Below are 14,403 nucleotides of genomic sequence, written 5' to 3' on the forward strand. Positions count from 1 at the left end.
GCCTGGATTATTGCAACAGCCTTTTCACCTGTTTAACCCAAAAATCTATTGATCGACTCCAGACTGTCCAGAACTCAGCTGCCAGGCTTTTAACCAGAACAAAGAAATATGACCACATTACTCCTATTTTAGCTTCATTACACTGGCTCCCAGTATGTTTTAGAATTGACTTTAAAATTCTATTGATCACTTTTAAAGCTCTTCATGGTCTCTCGCCTTGTTATATTTCTGACCTTTTAGTCCCATACGCACCAGCACGTACCTTGAGATCCTCGGGCAGAGGTCTGTTGTCTGTTCCAGAGTCTCGACTGAAAACTAAAGGGGACAGAGCGTTTGCTGTCAGGGCCCCGAGGCTCTGGAACAGCCTGCCCGAGGAAATCAGGTCGGCTGAGTCAGTGAACTCTTTTAAGTCCCTTCTTAAAACATACTTTTATAGGAGAGCTTTTCCCGATCTTATTTGACTTTATTTTATCCCTTTTTATTTTATTGTATTTTACTAATTTTATATTAAATTTTCATGCTCTTATCTTTTTTTTTTGTATTATTCTTTACACTTGTTAAAGCACTTTGTAACTTGTTTTTGAAAAGTGCTCTACAAATAAGGATTATTATTATTATTATTATTATTAAAAATGTATAAATGACAGCGGACAATTTAATCAGTTAAAAAATACAAGTTTATTTGTGGAATAAAAAAAATTATTCACTACTCCTGTTCTTCTCTTTCCACCCATCAGATCTGGAGCATAGGAAGCCACTTTTGTGCTGCCTGGGCAGTCAAAGACTTCTGTCCCCATTGGTTCAGTCATGGCATCTATAACAGAAAACATACAAACAAAACAACTTTCAGTAGTGAAAAGGAGGTGAAGATGAACAATGTCTGTCGGGCTGAATTGGTGCTATGTTATTATATAGATATTATATTTAATATTATATATATATATATTACAGTTAACTTACTTGAATTCACTAACGTTACCAATTCGCCAGTTTATTGTAGATGTAGACTGCCTGGCTGTGGTGGAATCCACTGACGTTTATAGTTTAAGGTTATTTAAATTGTCTAACATTAACACACACCTGTTGCCAATCCTCATCTACGCCTGGCTTTAAGATGTGGGGCTCCCTGAGACTCATCGCCAGATTATTCCTAGCCATCGCATGGTTGAGTACTTCAGGCCTGTTTAGTTACTTGAGCATTGAGTTTGTTTCTAGTGTGTTCTCTGCCTGGACCCAGACTACGTTCTTTTGTCTTTCTCCTTTTTCAAGTTACCGTGTGTTTTTGTCCTGCTTGGAGGCCTGACCCTGCTCACATCTCCCCTACTACCACTCTGTACTACTAATTCCTCAGTTCTTTGTAAATAAACTCTTTACTTTACTGGCCTTGAGTGTTCTGTATCCGCACCCTGGTCCTCAGTCTTACGAAAACTTAACAAAGCGATGGTCTCATGGTCAAAAATACTGCATTGACTTTTCAATCATGTTTCTCGGTCAACTATAAATCAATGGCTTTTCAATATCATGTAATTTCTGGTCAACCATAAATAGATGATTTTTAAACATTGTTGTTGTTACCCAGTCAACTACAAATCAATGCTTAATAAAGTATAATCGGGACAACTATAAATCAATATGATTCCAATGTCACGCTCATACATGGTTGTTTATCATCAGTATTGTAATACTGATTCAACATTTATTTAGGGTTGAGATTTCAATCTCAACCATTCTGATGATTCAGATGGAAAATCATTATTTATTCAATGTAGTCTTGCTATCTGGATCGATTATAACTGTGATTTTTGCAATTTTGAAAGAGAAACTATATTTCATCTTTTTTACCACTGTGAACATACACAGTATTAACTTTGTTGTGCAGCTCCTCATCATACTTGGAAAATTCCACATCCACAAAATGGACTGGATCCAAACCCTGCTTCAATGGAGTTGAACTGAAACAATACTGAACCTTAATAGAACTCTTAAAAAATAAAAAAGCAATAAAATGTCTTAATATTCTAGAAGAACTGAATTTAATTTGAGCTTCTGGCAATGTAAAATGTAATGGATTTTCTGGATCTTTTCCATTTTTGTTACTGTAATGAACTATGCATCAATAAACATTTTAAAAAAGAGAGAAAGGAGAAATAGTTTTTTTTTGTTATTATTGAAGAATACAAATTTAACAAACAGTAACTTCCAAGAAAAGCACTACAGTAGGTTTAGGACTGAACAAACACAATCAAGATGAAAATTACGGAGGAGGAAAGTCCTACAATGTTTGTATCAGAAGTAGCGTTAATTGTAAAACATTTAAAACATGTTTTTTGTGTGTTTTTCTAATATCACCATATCCCAGTCCACCTTGATTGTGCTTCAAGAAACGTAAAACGTGTGGGGAAAAATAAAGTCATTACCAAAAAAAAAGACCCTGATTCATTTTATTTATCGGCTCTGGGTTGTTGCCCTGGTTGTTTTTGATATCCATTCACAAACAACAGTTTACAGCAAATGTTTTTATTCAAATTTGACTATCATACTGTCAATAAACAAATTCAGTTTATGCCTTGCTGTGAAATAACAAAATCTTCTGTATAGCCCTTCACTAGGCCTACTTATGCACTGCAAGTAGTATTCAGATCTTAGGTAAATGTACAAATACATTAATGTAAACATAAGCTATTCCTTTCCAAGTAAAAGTCCTGCAGTCAAAAGTATGGCAAGCTGTTTTAACATTTATTCCTTAAAACTTATTAGTCGCTATTTAAAAGCTACTAGTACTTATTTATTAGTTACTTGTAACTATTCCTGTTTTACTAATATCTATTATTTATATACTAGTACCCATTCATGGTAACAAGTAATTATTCAAATAGCTAATAACTATTTCCACTTTAGTAGTATCTCTAATTTAGATACTAGTACCTATTCATTAGTTACTAGTAACTATTCCAAAAGATACTACTAACATTTGAATAGTTACTAGTAAATTTTCTTTCATTCATTAATGACTAGTAAAATGGCTTGTTGATAGTAACACTTTAATTGTTACAGAATGAAATAGTTACCGGTAACTAAAAAATAAGCACTAGTATCTAAGTAATAGACACAAGTAAAACAGAAATGGTTATTGGTAAGTATTCGAACAGTTACTAGAAACTAATGAACAGGTGATATCTGAACTGCAGAGCCCTACTGATTTCAATGGAAAATATGTGCTATTAGTAATTTTATTTTTGCAATAGTTATTTGTAACTAATGGAATAGTTGATAACATAACAACATAACATGGTGATGATAGTGAAGTGTCAAAGACACATGCCTTTGGTGTGAGAGACCAGGGTTCAATTCCCCACAGTGACTCATGTGAGTAGGTGGGTGGGTCAAACAGAATGGGGTTTGGTTTACTTATAACACATGCATTAGGCCTACGTGTCACGTAATGTAGGCCTACTTATTTTAACCGAAACCGTGTTTTTTTCTGTAAACCTAACCAAGTGGTTTTCACACCTAAACCTAACCAAACAGTTTCACAACGTTAACCACATGTTAAAAAAGTCTGCGATGCAGAGGGAGGTGGCAAAAAAGAGTCAGCTTTTGACGACCTGGGATGAGAGTGGGGAATGAATGGACGGCCGGAACAGTTGCTCTGAGCTCTAGCCTTGGTCATATAAGATGCAGAGGGGTATAGACAGAGTGTTGGTATCTGACGATCTTGGAATCGACTTACCGTCTTTAATGTTGCACATTTCTTGTATCAAACCAGGGAACCACTCAGTACTGTAGCCTACTTACATAGTTGACCATGCCAGAATGGTAAGGCATATTGAATAAATTAGGCACAGTTCACCTGCTTCAGCAAACTCGCTTCTCTCATCTCATGTGTTACATACACACCAAAGGGATCACAAGATAAATTTGACAGTCCGTAAGATGATTAACGGGAGAGGAAACTTTGTCTTTGCTTTTGTGAACATTTGAACCGTTATTGAAATGAAACCATCTGAGAAGTTTAAATGGGAAATGTCTCTTTGATGGAACTGCCAAAAACTCATAGACATCTGAAACATGCCAAGAATCCCCAACTAGACACTGATTTCAGAACCCAATAAGGTTGGGAACAACTGGTTCAATCTTTAACAAAGTGTTGTATGTTATTAGCTTATCATTTGTTTTATTTCTTTTGAAATAAAATTGAGAAAAAGCCTGTGAAATGTTGTGAAGAAGAAGTATTAGCAGCATAAAGTAGCGTAAAATGGAAGTTAAGTTCAATTACCTCAAATTTGTACGTAAGAGAAAATGTACTTAGTTATTTCCCACCACTGTAATACTGTAATAGACTTAAGTCCATTGAGTCATTAATCAGTTCTATCGTAATGTTTGAAACCAGTGGATTAGGTGTTTTACCATATAACATGTTTGTTGTGAACAAACAAAAACTGTACACTAACTTTCACAAATGTATTATTTATTGCATGGCTCTAACTTACAGTAGGTTTAATGTTTTATTCTATATAGTTAAATAACAGGTTTACAACCTGCCACCATTTGCCAAGTGTGAGGCATCACTTTTGATAATGGTAATTAATGACTCACACTGTATAATCTACAGTATAACCTACTGACATGATGGAAATATTTGAGGTAAGCATAAACAATTTAAAAAAGACAAAATAAATTATAGTTACAAACCAGAGACACATGATCATAACCAATACTGATTATTACAATTGCATTAGAAGATGTCCAGATTGGAGCTTTTGCAATGGGAATACATGGGAAACCTCTGAGATCTTTGGGCCACCCAAATATGTTTAAAAAGTTTACCTCTTCATAGCAGTGCTACTTGTCAGAAAATCACTCAACACACAGTCATGTTTTTAATAGGACCTTTAATAAAGCTATTCACATGGGTTAACATTACAAATAGATTCCAGATATGAACCAGTCTTTTGTTTCTGGTAATAAAGAGAGTGGAATCATTCTCTTTTGTATTTAATGAACTTCAGTGACTTGGGTAAATAACTCTCCACACTGTATCTGTAGTTGAAAAGTTATATCTCAACATCATTATTAGGTAGTATGCAGATTTTTATTAGCAAACAAAGCCTTGGCATAGTTCACTCTGCATTTAACATCCATCTGACGCAGGCATCTAACTGCAGGGGCAGCAGGTTGAGTATTAACAAATGGGATTAAAAGCTTTAACAAAGGTGTCAGAACAGAGGACACACTTGATGGCTTTCACTGCATTACTGACAGAGATTAATCAATCTTCATAATCCTATTCCTTTCACTGACAGGGCGAAGAGAGGCAGGGAGAAATAAGCAACTTGGAGCACCTGTTATGGAAGGTGACATCTGACATGTGAAGAGTTATAATCTCAGCATGTACTGTAATTGCATTAGAAAAACAAGCAATATGTGACTCCACTACATAAGGCAATTATTAACTTTCCAAATTTAATAAGTCATCTGTTTGTATTATGCCGTTAGTTCTGTTGCACAGCAGAGCATTGTGCCTCATGTCTCTCTACACACAGCTTTACATCCTTTTTAACATCGTTTTTGTAAGACCAAAAATCTTTTTTGTACACTGCCTCGTGAATTAGCAAGTAAGTGATTTTGTGTATTTGTGGAACTGTGAACAAATTTAACAATAAAGTGTTTATCAATCATGTAAATAACAGGAAAAAAAATATAAAACTGGGAAATAATAGGATAAATGTAAATCATTGGTTTACAATAACTGTGGATATCTTTCCTGATATCTGTAATACAGTACTGTATGTGGTTAATGGAGTGGGGGAATCAGTTCAGCATATGGAATTTGAATGGAAAGCACAGTTATACATATAGTATACATTTATTTTACCTGTGATGGTCATCAAACAATAAAAAATACTATCCCTAAATCTGCGAAATTCATAGAAATGTGTGATTAATACTCTGTTTTCAAATTTAAATAATCATCCATTAATTGCCCTTTCTGTGTAAAAATTATTTACATGTGTATACATTGTTTGTAGTTAGGTGGCAGCAGCTGGGGCAGCAGCTGGGGTGCCCTCTTCCACCTGGTTTTTAAGCAGGAGGAACTTCAGCACAGGGTCAATGTACTCCATGATGGTCTCTTTCACTCCTTTCTCCAGCAAGTACCCTTCTGTCTCAATCTCTGTATTTTCCTTCCCTGCCACTGCCTCCATGGAGGTCTGCAGGAACCGCAGGCTCACCAGCACAGAGCCCTGGGGAAGAGGGAGCAGGCAAAATGGTGGAGGGAGTTAGATACTGAGCAGATTCCACAGAGAGCGTCATCAAGCATCTGCATAGACTTGGAAGTGGCGATTGATGGATATTGCATCAAGTGTTCACAGCAGACACAAAGAATGAATGAGGAATCAATGAATGTCCACTTTCAATCAAGTTAGGATTCTTATTAACGAAATATTTCAGTTACACAATTGCAAAAATTGCATGTTTAACTTTGCATTCAGCCCTTCATATGTTTACTGTATTCAATTCAATACAATAGAATTTTAGTAATCCACAAAGGTAATTTGATTTTGGGAATAAGTAAGAATAGACAGGAAACATATGGACAGCGTATATATATAAAAGGGTGGGACATTGACGCACAATTTTTCACATGCTTGTAAATACGTGACACAATGTTAAATTTAGTGTTTTTAACACCTTGGCAGCTGTACCAATCAATAAAAACAATGTCATGGCTTGAATATCCTCCAAATTAAAAGCTCACCTTAGTACCAACCACTCTGGCTGACTGTAAAACCACTGTAATTATAACAGTATACCTGTAAGAGGAAGACTGATAGTACTCCAGTTCCAATGGTGTTCATCAGGCTCATGTAGTAGTTGGTCAGGGCCTCTCTGCAGCCCCTGAGGTAGATGTTGAGCTCCTCAGTTTCGTATTCATAGTTGTAGTGCGCTGAGTTGTTTGTGAGCTGATACTGGATGCATGGCCGTGGGGAGCTTGGGTTGCAGCAGCTGAACGGGACTCCATCTAGCAAGTAACGGCCATCCACATTGCTCTTGATCCGGCTAAAGAAACGAATGAGAGATATGTTTCAGATCACTAACATGTTACTGTTGATCTTCAGGTATGTTACTGCAACCTAGTGGTTTTGAAACTAGGGGGGGGTTCAGCTTCTGAAGGGGGCGTGACTGAAATAGTTTAAGAACCACTGCTGTGACCACATGTCCTTGTTTTTCCATAACTATTCACAGATGTGAAACCCACTATACTCTATATATTGCCCGCAACTTACTCTTTCACTTCCTTAGAGTTGAAATCAAGGTAGCGGTTGCTGATCCACTGGACCTCAAACCAGTCCCTGAAGTCATTGTTTCCACAACACTGAAACTCCATCTGCAGGCGATCGATGTTCTGTTTCTGGAAGCAGCGACCTGGGGTGTCTGTGTCCTTGTAGAAGCGGATGCCATTCCTCAGGCCAGCCTTCAGAGAAGACTCCAGGCTACCCTTCATTGCATAGCTCATGATGACAGCTAGCAGCATGAGGACAGTGAAGAAACAAGAGATGGCAAAATAGGGCTTCAGGAAGTTTTTCCAGCGAGGAAATCGCCCGGCATCCAGAGCATCTTGACAGATCTTTGAAGCAAAGTAGTTGATACCCAAGGAAGCCAGACCAACAATCATGAGGGTATTGGGCACAACATGTATGTCACTGTTTTCCATTACCTGTAAGTCACACGTACAAGCAATTTTATTTATTATTTGTTTGCTGTAAGGAAACAAGGGAAACATACATCAGAATATTCCTAGTTAAAATGGATGGAAATATTCTGTATTAAAAAATATAATACCTGACAGAAGTTATACAGTTATTTGCCTCAAATTACCGGAAAAAACAGGAAATATATGTTGAAAATCAGCTTCCAAACACACAAACAATCAAAGTTCTACTATATGTTATATGTTCTTCTATACGTTGCTGGTAATCAATAAAATATCCCCACCCGGTTACAATTAAAGAGATATTGTGCCTCATTTTATAAACATATCCAACTACTTCAGCTTGACGTTACAATCTTTAATTCAAAGTTCTGTGGGTTTCAATAATGCATCAACACGCAAAATGTGTGTAGATGAAAAGTTCAAAATTTTTTGAAAAAAGGGGAGCTCTCCTAAAAGCATGTATAATGATCATCATCAGCATTACGTTCAGTCACATAATAATTAAGTTTAATTAGAGTCTACTGAGCTCTGAGCAGCTCACTTTAAGCCGTTGAGTCTCAGCTGTGTTGCTCAAGGGCACCTACAGTAACTGTAGTGCTGAGGAGGTGTAGGGCACATCCTTCACTCAGTCAGCCCAAGTCTGTCTGGAAATGCTCATGCAAAGCGACATGCAAATGGTCATTTTGAAAGATTGCTTTTAGGATAATAGTTAATAAGCATGTGTAGTTAAGTATTTGTGAAAAGGCCCTTTTTGTTGTAGGGAGGACACCCAAAGAAGAAGAATTTGGTGGGCTTTATCAATGTCTTACATTCAATTGCATTAATTTTCTGTAAACAATAATGGGATGAAAATTAGTGATATGAACCACAGTGTAATATACATGAATGACAGCATTGTGGTAAACCGCAGATAGTGTAATTTATTTATTTACTTACTGTATGTTTTTCATTTTTCCTTTTTCTTTTCCCATTCATCATTTCCATTTACACTGTTCACAGCTAACCCCGGTTTTTATAGGATTAAACATTCAAAAGAGATCAAATTCTTATAATTAAAAATAGATATTTTTGAACTTTTAAAAAGACCTGGAATAGCAAAGTTGTGCAAAGCCTTCAGAAGTAGGATTAAGGTGATTAAGACTGACAGAGCCTGGTTTATTAAGTGATGAGTCAGGATCCAAAGTGGATCATAGGAATAGCTACCTCTTGTTTGTCGAGGACGTTTCTTTGACAGTATCAGATTAAATTGATCCTTTCAAGATGCTTTTTCCCATTTTCATGTTTTCTCCCAAACAGATTGTGCAAACAGTTTCAAAGTAAGACAAACATGAATATCATCTGTCAGGGATACTTGGTATAATTAATGTAAATCAGTATATTAGTGTGTAATCAAGTGTATAACCTTACAACATGTACCAAATACACTGTCCCTCAGTGTAGATATTTACTGAACAACTTAGAATTACTGGTATTAACAGTTTATGTTTTCTCTATCTCAAGTATAATCAAAGGATAATCAAAGGCAACTTTATTGATTTTGTTTTCCATTACGAACATAATTGGACAACACACTACTGTATAGTTACACTGAGAGACATAATTACATGCCACTCACTTCCGCAATGAAAGTATAAGTAATTACATTATCGATTGTTATCATTTGTTGGTAACTTAAAAAGGAAAGAAAAACGATAAAGCTTTGGAATTTAAAGTATTATTATTAGTATTATTATTAATGTTATGAAGTAAGCATTTGAAAGTTTAAAAGTACCTCTGCCCTCCTGCGGAGCTCTATCTTGAGGATGCACCCCAGGCTGAAGGTGAGAGCCCCAGCCACTGTGGCACACCAGGAGAGGATCCACAGTCCCTGGGCTAGCTTCACCCTTTTCTGAAAGGGGAACTTCATCTTCATCACCACCATGGTTGCAGCGAGAGATTCTCAGTCTTACCGGGGGGGAATAGGGGAAGGAGAACGACGAGGCAGCGAAGGACGATGCTGTGTTTTGTCTGTGAGGAAGAAGGAGAGGTGAGAGGCCTGACGCTGAAGGCTCAGAGATGAAGATGACAAAACTGAAATTAAACACTGAATTTGAAAAATAAGCCCGTGGCAACAGAGCAATTAAAAACACAATGATAAAAGCTTTGTGAGAGCAAACTTTTATCCAAGAACGAAAAGTCAAGAGAGAGTAGTGTAAAATCCCTGGAGAGTTTCGATCTTCACATCTCAAGTGGTGCGTCTCTAGTTAAACAGATGATAGTGCATCAAAGTTCACCTTATTTTATTCTCCAAAACGTGCTGAAAAAAGTCCAGTTATCTCCACTGACCACTGTGTACTCTCCAGTGTGCCACACAGTGGATTTGGCACACTGGATTTGGCAAACCTGGATGCCGGGAGCGTCTTACCACTAATGACTGCCTATCCTATTAAACTGGTCTGTGAATCCAGGCCATTGTCTGCTCAGCACCCATCACGCATACAGGGTGACATGGATGACAAAACAAATTGAACATGACAGGGAGATGGATATTATTATGAGGCATTAACTGAGTAACACTGATCCACACGACACAACTTCAAGTGAACACATGAACTCGAATACATTTGAGATGAAAAGAAAATGAGCCATGTATTCAGATAAATAAAGATTTTGTATTAATGTTTAATCAGAATCACTTTATTTTTAAACAATTTATTTATTTCCCATTTCTGCTTCTTATAGACGTGTGGATTTTAAAGGAAGAGTTGAAAGTAAAAAAACAAAAACACATTCATGCCAGTGAAATAAATTAAATCCACAGTAATTAAATTTTTCTAGGAGTTCAGAGGGATACGGTCGGGCTGTTTGAAGAATTTAAGGCAAAATCAAAACAGCAGAGAGAGGCTCTTTGTGCCACCCTGAAACTGGAGCTGCCTTCACAACAAGGTACAGCAGGATCCATCATTTAATTTTCTTCCTCCTTATCCAGGTCAGGGTCACAACAGGGCAGCTCCCTTTAGCCAGCTGGGAGATGTAGTCCAGGTTCTGGATCTGGCCCAGAAACACTAGAGATAGTGGTGGAAATCAAGTTCACTTTGCAGATTTGAATCACTTCCTTCAGGTTAATTCAGATTCGTAGTCACTACGTAGTTTGTACACTTTGCCTTTTCTGAAGACTGTGTTCAACGGCGTCACTTTGTGTTGAAACGTGATGGGGACATAGGGGTTCAGATTAGGTCTGAGGAGACACTTAATTTGCGAGATATCACGATACATGATATTAGGTTCACCAGAACGTGACGAAAACATTCTTAAACAGTGTTTTAAAGATATCCTCAATGCCAAGAAATATGATGGGGGGGTCTGGGGGGATCTCCCCAAGGAAAATTTTGATCATTAAACACTTAATTTCCTGCATTCTGGTAAAAGTTTCTGCACCAATTTATGGTGGAAATGTTCTTATTTCTTTAAAAGGAAACACAACATATATAAATATAATAGAATATACTGCAGTGCAGCACTCAGGCATTCTGTGTTGCTTTCAGATGTGTTTCTCCTGGAGATCAACTTTTGTCATGTAATATCATCCATGCTTGAGGCAACACATATGTAGGCATGATTTAGTCTTCCTTCCTCTTTTGTCACATTGACAGGGAGAGAACAGAAGACTTGGCCAAAAAGAAACTGTGTCAAGAATTTGTTAAAGTTACTGATTGGTGAATGCATGTTTTTGTGTCATTTTATAATCAGTAGCTTGTTTTTTTTTTTTGCTTAAGTTACTTTTTTGGCAATGCGCATTTGTTTCTTCTGTATTTTAATTGCATTGCATGTTTTCTTAATGTGCAAATAAACATTTCTAAAGGCATTTTCATTTGTTATTTAACTTGCAAGCTATATTTCAGAACATGTTTTAACAAATTATGCTTTAAAAAATCAGCCATTTCAAAAAGTGGTGGGCACATGTCCCCAGCGTCCCCAGTGTAAACGACACCTATGACTCTTACCTTGGCTTTCATTAGCCAGTTTGTACCAAATTTTACAGCAATCCAGTTAATAGTTGTTGTGATATTTCAATCTTAACCATACCTTATGGCGCTACTAGAGGAAAAGCCAGGGGATCATCCACTTCATAAGGATTCATCCTCTGGGCACCATGAATGTACAACATGTCATGGTATTTCATCATCCAGTGGTGGTCCAATCTGACAGACTCTACCATAGAGCTTTCAGTGTCGAAAAACATACAAATTGTCACAAGGGCACAGTTTGTGGTTTGACTAATGACTGAGCAGCACATTAATAATTGCTATATTTTAATAACAATAATAACAATAATTATTGCATTCCTATTTTCCTGTAAAACACATGCATAACAGAGTAGCCAACTCTTGTGACCCCTTGATTATCTGTGAAACAGCAAAGTGCTGGACCACTGCCCTGAAACCTGGATAATATCACATCCTGAGGCTGGACAAATCCTGACATCCTACCCAGCTACAATCTCAATGACCTCCTTTAAAGATATGGGCTCAGATTTTCCAGACTCTTTCAGTTCTGCCTGCTGGACAAGTGGTCTAGTCTAGTCATGTCAACTATATTTATACAGCCTGTCATCAACAAAAAATGTTTAAAAGAACACCCGGAATGTTTAGTTCAACAAAATATCTCCTCATCTTTCTAACAGTGTCGTTGGTTACTCTGTCTTTCATTCGCTTTAACTTTCCAGAACTTCTCGTATGTAGCTAAACTTAGAGCGACTCCCCCCGGATCTGTATTTATCTGTATCTATCCCTTCTGAAGGAAAGTTAGTCAGAAATAAGTCTCATTGTTTCTTCATTTGCTTTATTAATTGCTACATTAAGAGTTACAGAGATGCTATTTACACAAGCTTGGGAAGTTTTTTCAATAGTAAGCATTTTTTTTGGCTGGATAATTATTGTAACCAGAGGAATTAAATGTTTTACACAAAGACAAGACAATAATTTTGCATATACACATATTTGAAGCTGTTTCATAACTGTATTGTGACTGTAAATATTCATTATGTTATATAGGACATGCCTACCAAGACTACCTTTTAACAGGGAAATTGATTAAAGGAAAAACACTGAAAAAAAAACAATCTTTTAGGATGTTATTAGACTGCAGTATATGACATTAAACCATGCATTCAACAATGTATAATTATGGCTACCTACACAAGAAGTACACCTTCTATGGATACATAATGTTTCATGCAATAACGCAGACAGATAAACAGAATAACTACCTTTTGTATTCCACAGAGATGAAAGAGGAAAGGAAATGCCTGTATCTGCATTTATACAACAAAAATACACATTTACATTTTACCATCGAATTACCAAATCTATGCTGCAGAGAATATTTCAAGGTGAAGAAAAATATAGTTTATGTTTAATACTTATATCACTCATCTGCCTGTGTCCATCTGGTGTGTTGATCTATTTTTTCATAGGTTTGGTTAAAACTGTGAACAAGTGGTAAATGTATGTAGCAGCAATATTTATTTGAGTAGATTCATATTGAGAAATTCATGAGGGAGCCCAATGTGCTGTCTGAAAAGTGTCAGGTTATCAAAGTAAATCCAGTAAGTCTCACAGTTTGAATTCAAAGGATAAATTTCCTCAAACTACATGTTAATTAGTGGGACTTAACCGCTGAGCCACTGAAAAAAAAAAGAGCCTCATTAAACGTTTCATAGTAAATAAAGATCAAAGTAAATTATGATTTCAGACACAGTGACAAGTGCATTTATGTTTCTGTCACAGTTGTGTTCGCTCCCCTCTCAGCACCTTGTCTGGAATCCCTCCTGTCCAGCCATGCACCTCAGCCCTGCCCTGACTTGTTCCTTCACCTGGCTGCGGTTCACACATGAAGTGGTTGAGCATCCGCTCGGCTGCCTGCAGGCTGGCCAGGCTGCTATCTGCCTCTGACATCCTGCTTTCTAATGGCCTCCCTTTAGCTGCGTCCCTGTCGTTGCTTGCTCTCCAGTGATGGATGATCTCATTATCTAAATCATCGATAGTTTCCTCCCCTCTGTGGAGGTCCATCATGGCCTCCGTGCCTCTTAGCTCCTTCTGCATGTGATGGTGTGCCAGAGGGATTTCCTCCAGGCTAGCTGACCGGACCAGGATGGCCGAGCCAAGGGTTGAACTTGTGGTGATCCTGTAAGTGCCCTCACCTGTCATGCCATCAGACAGACTCTCATTGTGAATAGTGAATTGGAGATGCGGTATGTGCATTGGGCATGGAGAGTGGCGTCTGGGCATTTCCTCACTCCCTGACTCACTGTCTTTGTCCACGTCACCTTCCCGGTGTCTCCATGCTTGACCTCTGTTTGATCCTGTCAGTATAAATCGTGGGGTCTCCTCTCCCATCTCTGACCAGTCAGATTCCTCCTCCTCTGGAACTGACCCTAGAGGCTGCTCATGCCCGCCGGCTTTGGCTTTTCCATAGGTTTGGCTGTCCATGAACTGAGCCGGTGGGGGAGTGATGGGGAGAACCACCTGATTAATGGCATCATCTGACTGAAAATGGAGGTCGGTTCTGTGTAGCACTGATGTTACCTACAGTAGTAAGTATAGGTTACAAATTGATCAGTCTACTGATTTAATGATGCATTTTCAAATAATGCAAAACAGCATACTGAATGCTGTATGTGTACTAAACTATTTGATAGAGGTATATCA

At 37.5% G+C, this 14,403-nt stretch overlaps 1 protein-coding gene and 1 long non-coding RNA gene across 2 annotated transcripts in view; one reads left to right on the forward strand and one right to left on the reverse strand.

Moving 5' to 3' along the window:
• LOC123963310 overlaps positions 1 to 1,383 on the forward strand; it is a 2,582-nt gene extending 1,199 nt beyond the window's left edge. The window contains exon 2 of the long non-coding RNA XR_006823155.1: positions 738 to 1,383. This is a non-coding gene — a long non-coding RNA (uncharacterized LOC123963310). The remainder of the gene's footprint in view (positions 1 to 737) is intronic.
• A 4,646-nt stretch (positions 1,384 to 6,029) lies between these two features.
• On the reverse strand, positions 6,030 to 9,635 carry rom1a (retinal outer segment membrane protein 1a). Its single transcript, XM_046040824.1, has 4 exons — positions 9,486 to 9,635; positions 7,287 to 7,717; positions 6,813 to 7,059; positions 6,030 to 6,242 (listed from the first exon to the last, which is right to left on the reverse strand). Exons 1-4 carry the CDS (start codon positions 9,633 to 9,635, stop codon positions 6,030 to 6,032), a joined length of 1,041 nt encoding a protein of 346 aa, XP_045896780.1.
• Positions 9,636 to 14,403: the final 4,768 nt, after the last annotated feature.

This window comes from Micropterus dolomieu, linkage group LG23, assembly GCF_021292245.1.
Source record: "Micropterus dolomieu isolate WLL.071019.BEF.003 ecotype Adirondacks linkage group LG23, ASM2129224v1, whole genome shotgun sequence".
NCBI classification, from domain to species: Eukaryota; Metazoa; Chordata; class Actinopteri; order Centrarchiformes; family Centrarchidae; genus Micropterus; species Micropterus dolomieu.